Here is a 14,019-nt window from a genome sequence, read left to right as displayed (position 1 = left end):
CAACAGTAAAACTTGCTGTCGTTGCGTAGAGTGCATTCGCAGTCGTTATCAAAATACCATGGCATAAAGCCATAAACCACCGTTTGAGCCACTTTTTTTGCCTTGTGGTCAATTTCTTCAACCAGGAGTTCTTAAATCAAATCACAAATAAACCGTTAAAATTTAACGTACAATTTAATTGTCAATCTCTGACTGCTAATTTTGTTGTTAAGGTTCGTCTCATTTTGAAAAAATAAAATTTTTCTGTTGAAAATAATTTAATTTCTATGTTATTGGATTTACAGCATAAACTGTTCATGCTTCAGTGATTTTTATGTGTGATGGCGTAAATATTTTTTTCGGGCTTGGTTTGTTGCTGACTTGAATCAGGTATATGTTAAATTAAGTAAGGTAGTGTAAGTTTGAGTGGAAATTATACTGATTCAGCTGTTTTGTACCTATATTATGATAAACAAGTTTGCTTAGCTTTTTGTAAAATTCCATGTGAGCTTTGACATTTTTTTGTAATTGGCTTTAGCTTAGCTTATCCTTTTGATGTCAAAAGAAACGAATAATTGTTTTTAGCTACCACATTTCTTTAGCTGAATAATGTTATTCGTTACTATGATTAAATCATATACCAAAGGAAAGTAATTCTGGTTGAAAATCTGTGGTTTCATGTTGTTCTAAAACTTTCATATCAAACAAACAATAGACTGGACTCATGGAGGGTCAAGCTTTGCCAAGACTTCATCCACTTACGGTATGTAACCTAAGTTTAAATTAAATGTATCACTTTAATATTAGCCGTGAAGTGAAAGTCCACAATTTCCTCAGCAGTAATGGTACCACAGTGGCAAACTGCACTTGGAATGCTTTAGGGCATAACTGAAACTTGTAAATGTAATGAGTTTCCACCTTTTTGTAAAAACTATGTTTGAAAAATAATATGATGTTACATTTTACACAAAATGTTGTTGGTTGTTAATTTGATCATTCTCTTGAATTGCAAACAAATATAATTTTAACTACTTGTTGACTGCAAATAGTTTTTCATGCAATTTATAATGGAAATGTTTGAACTGTGTTTCTTCACTAATTTCTTTGTATAACAGCATTTTTAGATTCATCCATTTGACATCCATACAAGTGTCAAAATCATCCATATTTAAATTTTTATGTCATGTTTGTTAGTTCCAGTACATTTTTACATGTTTTCTGATGCGCAGATGCATCACCTCAACAAAGGACGGCATCACAACCAAAATGTTTCTTCACCCCCTCTTTCACCCACTGCAGTTACAGCTCCTACTTCAAACTCTGATACCCCAAATGTAAAACCTCCAAAGACGACGATATCCAGTGCAAAATCCTCACAAAATGGTGCTAATGCTCAAAAAAGAGGGTGGCTCTCATTTGATGACAGTCCAGTCCACTCTCAACCAGGTATGTACTTCAAAAATGTTATAATCAAATGGGTAGCTTCGGGTGCTTTAATAAATTTTATTAGCAGAAACATGTAGCTTCGAGTGCTTTAATGCATTTCATTTGGAGAAACTGATAATTGTAGGCAATTGATTTTTTTCATTTCAAAAATAAACCGACTGACGGTAATCAGAAACACTTTGTTTCAAACATATTACATTCAAAGTTTATTTTTTTGAATTAAGTGTTAAGCCTAAATATGTATTTTTATGTATAATGTTTGTTTGTTCTTTTCTGTGTTTGTATCCCATTTTGCTGGTTTGATAGGCCTTATTGTAACATTTTCACCATTAACAATTAGTTTATTTATTTTAAATTGTTAAATTAAAAATTACATGTTTGATTGTTTCTGCCAATAAATGGGTGAAATTTAATATATCTTATCTTATCAGAATTACAGAATCAGCAAAGTGTTTTGTCTGATAATTACACAGTTGTGAATGTGTGCATTTTGTGGTGTTCCAGACAGTTTCGTTTCCCTACCACGTGGCTTCTATGAGTTCGACAGGGTTTTTGTTGACACACTAAACATTGTCATTGCTGGGTTGAATAGAAAATGAATTGTTGTTTGTTCAATATTCCTATTTTTATCAAAAAATTGTTGACCATTAGCATCTGTTCAGGTTTGCTGCAAAAATATCAAGTTCTAAAATGATGAATGTTTTATGAAAGAAATCAAAACAATGAAGGACATTTATTAAGAACAAAAAATAATTTCAATTGACAAACAGCATTTAATTTTTTTAATGAGATTTCAAATTCTTTTTTTTGTTTGATAATAACTACAGTCCTATTTCTGTGATACCTCATATTAATGGAATTGCCACACAATGTTTACAACATAAACAGTTCTTTGTAATACGATAGCATGTCGTAATGGTCAATTAAAAAAAATAGAAAGATTTCCTGTTTTGTATGGAGATATTCAATTGGGTCATTGGCAGAGAGGAAGGGGTAACACCCCTTTCCCTATTGTTGTTGGTCACGCTTAGTGGTCGTCTATCCTGTCATGGGCTGGGAAAAGTCGAATGTCTTCGGTAAATATGTGTAGCATGAACCATTCTTTGTCTGGGCATATTAAGGCACCTATTACTGATTTAAGGCCCATTTATAGTTAGATTTTGCCAGTTACAGTTTACTTTTTCAGCTACATGACAATGTATTGCTTGTTTTTCATAAAATGATTCGAATTATGTTATTAAAAGTATGCTTTTTAATTCATGCTTGGTTTCATTTTAGTTGAAATTGAATATTATAAAATCACATGTTAAGGTATGGCCGCAATTCTGCAAAGCGAGAAGGTAGCAATAAAGAATAATTCAATGAACAAGCAACCTGTTAGTAAGTCATTCAGCTCAGATGATGTTGGATATAAGTTGAACAAGTTTACACCAGAAATCACTCGCAGAGTTCCCTACCAAGTTAAGCCTTCAGCATTTTCCTTAAGTACAGGCAGTTTTGATTTGCTCTTGCGCAAATCTAAAACTTTAAACATGCCTCAACAACGTTTCAACCGTCCAAGGGTGTTTAATGAATCCAGCAACGTTAAGAGTGTTAAAACAACAGCCAATGAAAACATCCAGTCTGTTGAAAACGATCAGAGATCGTTATCTCCCCACTGTGGTAAGTTAACCAAACAGGACGCAGAATGTGTTGCAACATGTGTATCAACAAGCACCTTTAGCAACAGTTTCAATAGTTTAGCACTAAACAATCTTTTTGAAAGTGCACCGGAAGTTGTGGGTGTAAATGTTGCTTCTTACGCTACTGGACACTCAGAAACCAATAAACTTTTGTGTGATGCGGATAATTTGAACAACATGGATAATTTGAAAAACAGCAGGTTAAAGCTCAAATCACAATGGAGCCCTTCATCCATGTTCAGAAATGACAAACGTAAAATGAAAGTTCAAGCTTCAGAAAGTTCACCAGTAAAAAAAGCTGAGAAGCCAAAACCCTACTCCATTGCTGAGTCAATTCAACGCAGTGATGGTAGCTTTGGAAAAGACTTCATAAAGTTATCACCTTTACCTTTGGATGGTGATATGCCACCATTAAGTTCCAGTAGTTGTGAAGATTTGCCAATAGACAGTGAAAATATTTTGAGTTTTTCTTGGCCGTCAACAAATTTTCGGAAGCAAGACTCAGCCATTGAGAAAACAGAAACTAAACTCAATAAGACTTCTCCATGTGGAGATTCTGACAAATCATCATCCAAAATGTCCCCACTTTTAGGAAGGTTAAAGAAAGTTGTTTTATCTGCCATTCCAAAAAAAGACAAGGATGTAGCAGAAACTTCATGTTCCTCTAATGTGCAAAGAAGCACTGTTTGTAGTTCAGCTATCACAATTCCCAGTTCAAAGACTTTCAGAAGTGGAAGCATCAGTAAAAGCTGGGATTCAAGTCAGGGTTCAGGTTTTTCCATGTATTTAGAAGATCATGCAAGTTCGGGCAGTGGAACTGGATTACTTTCGAAAGGCTTTAAAATAACATGTAATTTTTTAATATATGTAAATTAAAAGTTACCTGGTCAAAAACAATTTGATACGATCCTTTAGGTTAACTTTAGAAATGGAGCCATAAACAGATAGCATTTTTAACTAAATTGCTACCAAATACAAATTAAAAAAAATATTTTTGTCTCTAAATAGAGAATTATATAAGTTTGTCTCTTAGTAAATTTTAATCACTGTTTTGCAGCAAACAAAAACTTTCCTGCTGGACAGTCACCCTGGGCAGCAACGGGCAATGAAAAGCAGAAGCAGTGGACACCATTTGCCGAAGGAGAAACAAAACCTGATGTTGTCTCCAATCCTACTGTTCAGCCAACGCGGATTCCACCCCTGGATGCATCTCAACAGACACCACAAACTCATGCAGCAACTCCTGTTAGCAATACACCAGTAAAACCAACCCAACCTGTGCCCACTTACCATTCAACACCATCAGCACATGCAAATAATCAGCATGAATTTGCCACTAAACCAAACCTTGTTGAGTCGTCAGGACAACCATATCCATCTGCTGATGTTAGACACCGTCGTCGTGTAGCATCAAAAGAGGATGAAATAGGGCGCTTGGATTCAACTGATAGCAGCAATGACTTTCAGGACCCATGGTGTATAAATATTGAGCAAAGGGAATACTACACCAAACAGTTTGCCACAATGCAACCGGATTTGGAAGGAAAAATTAATGGTGAGTAACAGTAATTCAATTTACGCGACTAACCTTGATATCATGCTGACTGACTTGTGGTCATGTGGGTAACTTAATGTAGGCACAATGCAGAGATTGACTTTGCTTCTATAACCCATGTTCCACAACATGGTAATTATCCACTTGAGTCACATTTGCCCATAATTAAGCCAGTTCATGTCCCATGTTTTGGAGATGCGTCGTTGTCGCGTGGGCTTGTTCTTGGTTAAGTGCATAAATGACCTATATAATAACTTGTCTTATATATTACGTGCTGTCACCAAAACCAATCGCAGTTAAAGGTGTCAAAATTTAATTGAGACCTACTCATGTCTAACCTTTTTGTCATTAGGCCAAAGTGCACGAAACTTCTTTACCAAGTCCAAACTTCCAATCTTGGAACTTTCACATATTTGGTATGTTTCTTTTTAGATGCAAATGTTCCATATGTCAGATTGTATGCAAATATGCTTGTTTTTAAGGAAAACAGTTTTTAACAAGCTAATACTAATTGGCATTGAATGTTTATAACCAAAAGATCACATGATGGCAATAACATTTTATAAATTAAATTTTGTCCTCTTTTGCTGTTTATTGCAAAGCAATTTAAGTTATCGTTAATGATTTTTAGGGAACTTTCTGACATGGATCAAGATGGCCATTTAACCCTTGATGAATTTTGCACTGCGTTCCACCTAGTGGTGGCTCGAAAAAATGGGTACGAACTCCCTCCTCAACTGCCTCAAGCCCTGGTGCCCACTTTGATTGACATCAGCGGTGACAATGTCAAAAATATTTCTGGTAAAAATGAAAACAATCTGCAGCCATTTGTGATTATATATTTAAACTCACCTAATTTTAAGATTCTGTTGCCATGAACATGTTACTTGAATTGACCTAATCCATATTTGTGAGAGTATATGTACTTTTTATCAGATGTAAACATTCTTGAAGTTGGAAAAAATGAAGCAAGTGCCAACCACATGGTCACCTCCCCCAAAGGTTTGTTGTTTTTCCTCCCTAGCAATGTCACAATAATAAACTTAATGAAAATTGTCAAGCATAAAGTTTGTTTAGAAAAAAGAAAACATATGTAGGAGTTTTTGTGATGATGTCACATAAGCACTTGTCTTGCAGAACAAAAACAAGAGCAATGGGAAACATTTAGTGATCGGACTTCAAGTTCTACGACACTTGCTAACTTTGACCAAGTCCTTGATTCTACTACAGTAAGTGTCATTTTTATTTTCCAAACATACTAAAAGTGGCATTTGTACACCTACTATAGCAGAATGGTATTAGTATTTTGAATTTTAAGCAGTCCTAACTCTTTAGTTAGACACTGGACGGTTTAAAGCAATATATTAACATTTCTGACCATCATTACCAAAGATGATTTTAATGGATAGTATTAAACAACAACTTGCATGCAGGAGCATTTGCACCACCCGGTGGCAATGCGAATGACGCCATCCCGACACCACGAGCACTGGAAAAGGGTGAGTGAACCTGGTGGTGATGCTGTGGAAAGTCAGTCGAAGACTGAGACCTTAGATGAAGAATCAACGACTTCATCGCCACAAACGAGAACCAAAGCAATGACTAATCCTTACGGATATCTCCAGAATGAACCAGATAGTGCCGGGGAAGATCCAGGTGAGTTGGGTTAGTTGTAGCAAACTTTGTGGTTGTTTAACTTGTCCAGTAGGAGAGTATTGGAATAAACTAATATTTGTCAATAGGAATTAAACAGACCAGACTGTCATCGTCTTCTGATTCAACCACAAATGTTTTAGAAGCAGCAAGTGACAAGTCCTACAAAAAACAGAAAGCAAAAGGTGCATTAGAAATTATACAAAATCTAAAAATTTTATACTTCTTGTAAGGTATAATAATATATAATTTGTATAACTGGTTTTTGTAATACATCTCTAAAATGTGTAAGACCTGTTTTCAGGTCGCTCTCACTCCAATTCCTCTCTTTCTTCCTCCACGTCGTCAGTGGCAACAAGTGAGAGATCATCTGATGAAGATAATTTCCATGACAGTCAAGTTCGATCTGACCCAGAACATAGCGACTGGTCCTCACGGCCCTTAAGACCTAGGTTATTGTACTTATGTTGCAGATGTCTGGTAAAAATTACTTTAAAGGCATGATGCCCTGATGTCGTTTAAATAAGTTTCTTTGATTACAGCTTACTAAATATTGACTTTGAGGATGCTGCTAAAAATGTGGCAAACTTGACATTTAGATCCGGTTCAAGTTCATCGTTGGAAAGTGGGTCCGTACCCCCAGTAGCAGCACCCCCACCCCCCGCAGCTGCAGCTCCAACCCCTCCACCCAGACCTCAAGTTCACTCCCAGAAACATACAGCTTCACCCATACCCAAACCAAGACCAGTAGCTGCCAAAACAAACTCATCTGACAAAAGTAAATTGAAACCACCGGCGAAGGAACAAGAGGCCCGGGTTGACGGACCGACGCCCCCGCCACGCCCACAGCAGGCGACCAATGTATGACAACAGTTTTTTTGTGTTCTAAATTTCATTTGGTTTGTAATACTTTCGCGTCGTGACTTTGCAACCAATAACACAAGCACTGTTTTGTTAAGCAATTGATCTCTGTAAATGAAACCTTAATGGCTCACCACAAACCAACATTTCACATTACCTGCACTTATTTGCTAATGCTTTTTTTTTTGCAGCAAGAGTCGTTTGCCGACTTTAGTAACTTTAACCAGTCAAACCAACCTGAGGAAGATTCACAGCAACCAGCACCAACTCCTGCTGGTAAAACAGTAGAGAAAAAGCATCAACAATCTGAAAAACCTATAAAACAAGAAACTCCAAGCGCAAAAGAGTCAGGAGACAAACCGGTTCCCGCACCAAGACCCCAAAGTAAGTGGAAAATGTTCACTGTCGTATTATTACAATTATTTCTGTTTAAACTCGAGGGAATCTTCTCAGTTGCACAATTTTTTTAAATAGTTAACTTCTCAGACTTCAGATGTTAAATGTTTCAAACTTATCGACCAAATATTATTTCCCGAATCCGTTTGTAGAGGAAAGTTTAAAATCGAACGAATCACTGGAAAACGAAACCAAGGAAATTGAAACGGACAAAAGTCTTCACGGAAAAAAGGTACTAAGTTCATTCTTCAATAACTTTTATGACACTTAGAGTTATGTAAGAGATTCCAAGCTTACTTTGATAACATTCACAGGTTATTACGTAATTTTCATCGAAGATTGTCATAATGCGAACCTAGTTTTACAGCTGTTGTACTGATAAGAACGGAATATTGTTCGGCGATTTCGTGAGTGAAATATTCTAATTCGCGAAAATTTAGGCAAATTTCTTCCCAATATGTAAAGCAAATGTTAAAATTGTTAACGTGTGTCGTCATAACCTGTTGTAAGAGTTGCGCGTCGCAGTATATTAAAAGTTTGGAACCATGCCTTTTCAATCTTTACTACAGCCAACTGCGGGCAACATGTTTTTTAAACTTACAGCAGGGGAATAGCGCCACAGTGTGCATAATGGATACATTAGTTGAAAGCATAAAAACATCTTTTTTCGTAAAAAGTATCCTGCGTTTACGCTGACCAATTAGTAAAAAGCGTAAAATCACGTGTAATTTATGGAAACTCGGAAAATATTTGAATTGGGTTACACAGTATTGTATACTAAACTTAGCCAACCCGATCGTAACAGGCCGCAACTGCAAGCGTCTATGTATGGTACACAGCCACTCTGTGGTGACGGGCGTCGATCTCAACAGATTAACTTTAATCTTGCAATATCTTTGTTCAGGCTCCAGCTAAACCCCCGCGGAGTCGTATGTTAAGTGCAGATGTTTGCAAACCCGAACCCATCCTTACACCTCTTACTGTGAAGAGCAACGACGATGCCAAAATACCCGACCCTCCCAAACAGGAGTAAGCAATTTGGTTTTCCCATTTGCGTTTTTTACAAACAGATAATTTGGTCGGGCAGCTCAAAGTTTAGAAAATAGAGGATTGTGCAAATGTGATATTTCGGTGGAAAAGTTATTACCCTACGTCCTTGTTTGGAAACCTATATTACATATAGCAACATATACCTGATGCCCCCCCTAGGATTTCAAAAAGAAAAGTCGATTAACAAGATTGTTAGTTGGAAACGGTTTGGGACTGTTCGGATTTCTCTAATACAACGATTTGTGTCTGGATGAATCAGGGAGAGTGTGATTATAATGTTTTCTAGTCAAAAACTTGCAAACCTTTTAAAATTCGTCGGTAAAAGAAATATTCTCTGTCTGTCGCAGGGCAAAACGGCAAAAGTCGCAACTCCAATCAACAATTCGAGAATTGAAGAACCGCAATACACAACTGACTCGACTCAATGGCGACCTCCAGCAGCAACTGAAAGACGTGATGGAAAAGCGGATTACGGTCGAAATGACAATTCACCAGATGCGGCCTTTTACACAGTGAAGTGATTGCACCACAGATGCGTGCCATCATGGAAACCAGAGTCACGTGAACGCCGTTTTTTCGCATGCCCACACACTGTTGGTTACGTTTGTTGCGCCATGACTGATCTTGTAGGGTAAGTGGGGCGTCAGTGTAGCACCTAACAGTTTTACGAATCAAAACCACATTGCGGCACAGCATGCAGGGTACTATGGCGTAATGTACAGACCCCCGAATAATTTATGAACCAACTTTCTTTCCAAACGAATATATTAAGTTAAGTTTCGTGATGGGCCGGTGTGAATTTGAACGTTAGGTAATTATGTGTTGCGTTTTAATTCAAAGTGTACATACTTAATTCAGCATTATGATCGAACTACCTGATAGTGCATAGCTCTGATGATAACACGGTGCTATATTGAACATGATTCGGTTTACGTTACCGGCATCTCTTCCCACGTCGGGAGTACAAAAAAACAAACAGACAGACGAACATTAAAATATTGGAACCATTAAAAAAAACCTACACAATTTCGTCCAAGTTGGTAGCAAACCACAGCAATCAAGCATGTCTCAATCCATTGTTATGGGAGCAACCTTCGACCACTGTTACAACCCAATGTTTTGTAGCTCGTTCTAAACAATTGTGCAGATTCAACGGTTGCGACTTTTCGTTTTTGTCAGACAATTGTTTGCATACTTTGAACTATGGTCCATATATAATCTCCGAGGGTTGTTTATGTGATTAAAAAACACCCTTTGCCTTACTTGTTGACCTAAGCACTTTGTTACATCGAACATTAACTGTTTTTTCAAGTCTTGCCCGTTTTTTTGATGAAATTACCACGTATCATCAATAGTTGTCTACCACAACACGCCCCCAAACTTATACTGTAAGTCGTGTGAGACATCCAACATCCAAATATGACGTTTTAAAAAACCTATCGTGTTGGCGCTGCTTTCGCTGCTTCAGATATTTTATTGGATCATTGGTATTTTTGGTACAATTTTTTTCTTGCCTTTTTGTTTTGGCTGTTAATGAATAATTAGTGATAATTATGAAGGCGGTCAATTTCTGCCACTGATAACAATTTGCTACAGCGCCCACTTACCATACTCTATTAATATTTACTATTGCTCTAGTTTTTAGTTTTCGCTCGCCACTTCTGCCCTCGCTTTGTACACAGGTAATGGTCGTTCCTATTAACCTATTATTATCGTTGTTACGCTTGGTGATTTAAATGTTGACTGATAATAAACTATTTTTATTACCAGTAAATTTGGTGCCTGTGTCTGTTTGGGTGACGAACCAATCTGTGTGTATAGAGACGACTTTGCTAGGTAACTTGGTCGTGTAAAGTGATATTTTTTAAAAATTGAATGAGCGTAAAACAGCAACCACAGCGATAGCCAATTTTTACACAGCTTTGAATTGAATAGGTGAGCTCATATTGCAAAACTGCGCAGGCATCCTGTTGGTCGGTATTTCCAGATTCGGGTGCTTTGAATGATGAGGAATATTCAGAACAATGTGTATTATGCGTTTACCTTCCGTACAGAAACCTATTCATCCACCGCGCCACGACCCATTCAAACTTCAATCATCTGCACCTTAAAAAAAACTCTATCAACAACATTGGTAAACAACCCAATGCGCGCACGATTTTAAAATGTTGTCTTTAAAATACCCGGTACGGTTTTACGATAATATAAATTTCGATCCTAGCATAGTTTGGTCCAGAGACGTAAAGTATCTCCTGGGTGAGCTGCATTCCAACAGTTGTATTTTTTAATTTTTTTTACAGATTTATTCTCATTAATCACCTTAAGCAGAAATACAGTCGGACATTAAGAAGATTTAAAAAAAAACATCAAAAGAGCGCATAACAATAAATACGTTTGGAAAAAGCAATTACCAACAACCAACAATACGACAAGTATGATAAAAATACGATAAAAGTGGATCCATGACAACAATAAATCCTGCAAACACTTTATGCTGATTATGAATACCATAAACATTCAAAAAGGATCAGATTCCAACCCACAAAGTTACAATACTTTTGTTGACAGTCTTACAAAAATCGAAAATAAAAACAAAAACTTTAAAATATATTTTCCCAAACACATTTTTAATGCATTCTCAGTAAATATAAACAAAAATTATCAACCATAACAAAATGTTAGTTTTGACAGTTTGTGTGAGAGCTGGATTAGTTGAGCAGTTATAATCGGCAGGATTGTGAACTTGGTAACTTCGATGAGATGAAATCTGGACCTCTCTGTAATTTAAACAATTTTGTTCAACTGTAATAATTATTACAGTAGGGAAAACCGGGGATACCTCGGACCACGTATTTTACGTCACAATTAGGTGCTGTTAAGACACTTTAACAAAAGCTTTATGTCTCCATCAAACGTTAACAGGAACTTTGGAATTAAACCATGTCTGCTTAGAAAATTATCATCGAAAAACTTAATTTATCAGTGAAACCAAGTTTTTCAATTTGTATGTGTAATGTTATATATCAGTCACAATTAATCAAAATGCAGTAATTTTTGGTTGATTGCATATTCATGATGATTTTGTGTAACCGTAAAATACGGCCATATTTTAACAATTTCTATGTCGTCACGTGGTCGGGGATACTTCGGAAATCATGGCAATAAATCGCGAGAAGACAACACTTTTTGAGTTTTATGACAAATTATCAGGTCATAGAAGAGAATAAACAAAGGCTTGATGAAATGAATTTTGGCAGGAAGAAAATGCCCCAAAGATAAAAAAAATTTTTTGTTGACCCGAAAATCTATAATATCCGTGCTGCCGATGAAAGTACACGAGTTACCCAAAGCATGAACGTGTGGAAGGATCAAAACGATAAGTGGCCACGCCCTGATTCCTAAAAGCTTGAATGTTATTTTATTCGCTAATGCCCCAATGCTAATATTGCGACAAGTTTAATTCTAGTTATTTGTTAAATAAACAAAAAAACGTCTGTAAAAACTTGCTGTCCGAGATATCTACGATGACTTCGGACATTTGAGACCGTTTAAAAAATGGGCTGAATGAGCATTTTTAGTAAGCTAAAACGAAAACTTTTTGTTTTTTGAGCAATGCTTTACTACTTACAACAAAATAAAATTTAAGAATGTGGTTCATAATTGAAAGAAATATGAGCAATTTTCCAAAAACCGTCCGAGCTATCCCCGGTCTCCCCTATGTGCCAGTTTAAATTGTGACAGTGTTGCCTCTATACGCATGAGCCAGATTGGAATATTTCTAATATTCGCGGAGAATTTTTTCCCGGCGATCGCGCATAGCGCGTACAACGCGCGGACTATAGCGAAAGGTTTTCTTATGTCAATACATTAGCCATTTTTTTTGCGGAAAAGTTTTTCCATTCTGGCACATGAGTTGTCCCGGATATAGGATTCTGTTGTACCTGTGTTTCTTGTATCCGCCATGAGGAAGTTTGTCCTTCAAATTAACTGACGTGGAGGAGTTCGCGTCTTTAATTTGGCTTTTCACTTCAGCTGCTGGGACTGACGAGCAATTACGAAACTCAAAGTTAACTTTTGCCTTTCGAGCCCGTCGATGGCGCAACTTAAGTGTTATTTCGTATTTTCCTTGAGAACTAGGAAATGTCAGGAAATTTGGAGATGAAGTGGTTCGTTTTTTCGGACCAGTAGCCTTATTGTTTTGGCGTATTATGAAAAACCGTTCCTTGGGATAATCTTCGGGTAGAGTGTAGCGGACTTCTACAGATTTGTTATAGCAGTTATGCGCAGTTATCCACAGCTTAACTTTACACTGGGGTAATTGCTGAAATTCACGACTAACTTCTCTTGCCAGACAATAAGGAATTTTCACTTCTGTCACTTGACCCACCATGTAGCCATGTGTTGAATTACAATTTACAAGTGTCTCTAGTGTTACATTGAGATCGTCACCAGGATTTGCATTGACCTTATCCGCCTGACCGAAACAGTACGTGAATATCGTGGCCAGTGTTTTTTTCAAACCGAAGCAGTAGTACTTGGTGTGGTTTCTACCTCCATCTGCAACTGTAAGTTTGTAGCCAACAACGTGCAACTGTGACGAAACAGCTGTGGTATTCCATGTGACTCTTATGCCGAGATGCTGTTCGTTCAAGGAATTATAAATGTAGCGTGTCGCTTTCAAAGTGGTGGAAATCTTCATGGTATCTTCTGTTGGATTGTCCAGCAATTGATCTTGTTTAAAAGCTGGACACGTAGTGCTCTGCACACTACATTCATCGCTCAAAAAGTCCGAATTCATCTTGCAAGAATCAGACGGTAAACTGCAGCCTTGTGCAATGCACGTAACCCAAATGTGAAACAACACAACGCATGGAAAATTCATACGGGACATTCTCACTCGCTTAGGTTCCGAATTATCTAAAACATAGAAACAGCAAGTAATCATCACTTGTTGCCATTTTTTTTTCTAAATTGCCAAAAAACTCCCATCGAGACCACACTCCCTGTTGATACGCCACTGTAACAGACGTTAAAAATACTGCCAACACCTTCTCGGCCTGTGAGACTCTTCTAGTTTAAACGGATCCCGGGTCACGTGATAAACTGTTTTTCCCTTCAAAATGGAGCACACTTGCCGCTATCATTCTTTGGCAATCTCATGGAAACAAACAACTTAGAATTTAGGCTATGTAAAAATAGACGAAGTCTACCAAATGGCCAACATGCACGATAATATGACTCTTTTTTCATTCCACAAGCGATTATGATAGACGACGGCATGTACAACTAACTTGCATGTTGTTCAGAGCAAACTTTGATTGAAATGAAAATTGCAATAACCATTCAGCAACTAAAGCTGTATTTACTCTTCAGGCGGAAACTTTGTAAAACTAATTG

The 14,019-nt window shown here is 37.1% G+C and overlaps 2 protein-coding genes across 4 annotated transcripts; one reads left to right on the top strand and one right to left on the bottom strand.

Annotated features, from left to right (window-relative positions):
• Positions 1-568: 568 nt before the first annotated feature.
• Positions 569-10,385, top strand: LOC145893810 (uncharacterized). Of its 3 annotated transcripts, none has more exons than XM_082982160.1 (15): positions 569-742; positions 1,209-1,425; positions 4,165-4,662; positions 5,015-5,078; positions 5,294-5,463; positions 5,599-5,664; positions 5,800-5,891; positions 6,096-6,318; positions 6,405-6,500; positions 6,620-6,767; positions 6,915-7,176; positions 7,368-7,560; positions 7,725-7,804; positions 8,477-8,601; positions 8,970-10,385. In XM_082982160.1, exons 1-15 carry the CDS (start codon positions 704-706, stop codon positions 9,136-9,138), a joined length of 2,442 nt encoding a protein of 813 aa, XP_082838286.1. In that variant the 5' UTR covers positions 569-703; the 3' UTR covers positions 9,139-10,385. The 3 variants fall into 3 exon arrangements, with proteins under 3 accessions (XP_082838286.1, XP_082838287.1, XP_082838285.1); XM_082982161.1 differs by having other exon boundaries at positions 5,599-5,668; positions 5,786-5,891; XM_082982159.1 differs by lacking the exons at positions 569-742; positions 1,209-1,425 and adding an exon at positions 2,032-3,957.
• Positions 10,386-10,965: 580 nt separating this feature from the next.
• On the bottom strand, positions 10,966-13,535 carry LOC145895167 (uncharacterized). Its single transcript, XM_082983938.1, has 2 exons — positions 12,564-13,535; positions 10,966-11,399 (listed from the first exon to the last, which is right to left on the bottom strand). Exons 1-2 carry the CDS (start codon positions 13,511-13,513, stop codon positions 11,261-11,263), a joined length of 1,089 nt encoding a protein of 362 aa, XP_082840064.1. The 5' UTR covers positions 13,514-13,535; the 3' UTR covers positions 10,966-11,260.
• Between the last annotated feature and the right edge of the window lie 484 nt (positions 13,536-14,019).

This window comes from Ascidia mentula, chromosome 3, assembly GCF_947561715.1.
Source record: "Ascidia mentula chromosome 3, kaAscMent1.1, whole genome shotgun sequence".
Lineage (NCBI taxonomy): Eukaryota > Metazoa > Chordata > Ascidiacea > Phlebobranchia > Ascidiidae > Ascidia > Ascidia mentula.
The sequence above is the reverse complement of the archived record's forward strand: the minus strand, read 5'-3'. Positions and strand labels throughout refer to the sequence as shown.

What these genes read in the sequence shown, in the direction of transcription:
- LOC145893810 (XM_082982159.1), top strand. Translation starts at nt 2,739, where the DNA reads ATGGCCGCAATTCTGCAAAGCGAGAAGGTAGCAATAAAGAATAATTCA. An exon ending in TAGTGCCGGGGAAGATCCAG is followed by an intron (nt 6,319 to 6,404) that starts GTGAGTTGGGTT and finishes ATTTGTCAATAG; the next exon opens with GAATTAAACAGACCAGACTG. An exon ending in AAAGTCTTCACGGAAAAAAG is followed by an intron (nt 7,805 to 8,476) that starts GTACTAAGTTCA and finishes ATCTTTGTTCAG; the next exon opens with GCTCCAGCTAAACCCCCGCG.
- LOC145895167 (XM_082983938.1), bottom strand. Translation starts at nt 13,513, where the DNA reads ATGTCCCGTATGAATTTTCCATGCGTTGTGTTGTTTCACATTTGGGTT. An exon ending in GGCGGATACAAGAAACACAG is followed by an intron (nt 11,400 to 12,563) that starts GTACAACAGAAT and finishes TTTAAATTACAG; the next exon opens with AGAGGTCCAGATTTCATCTC.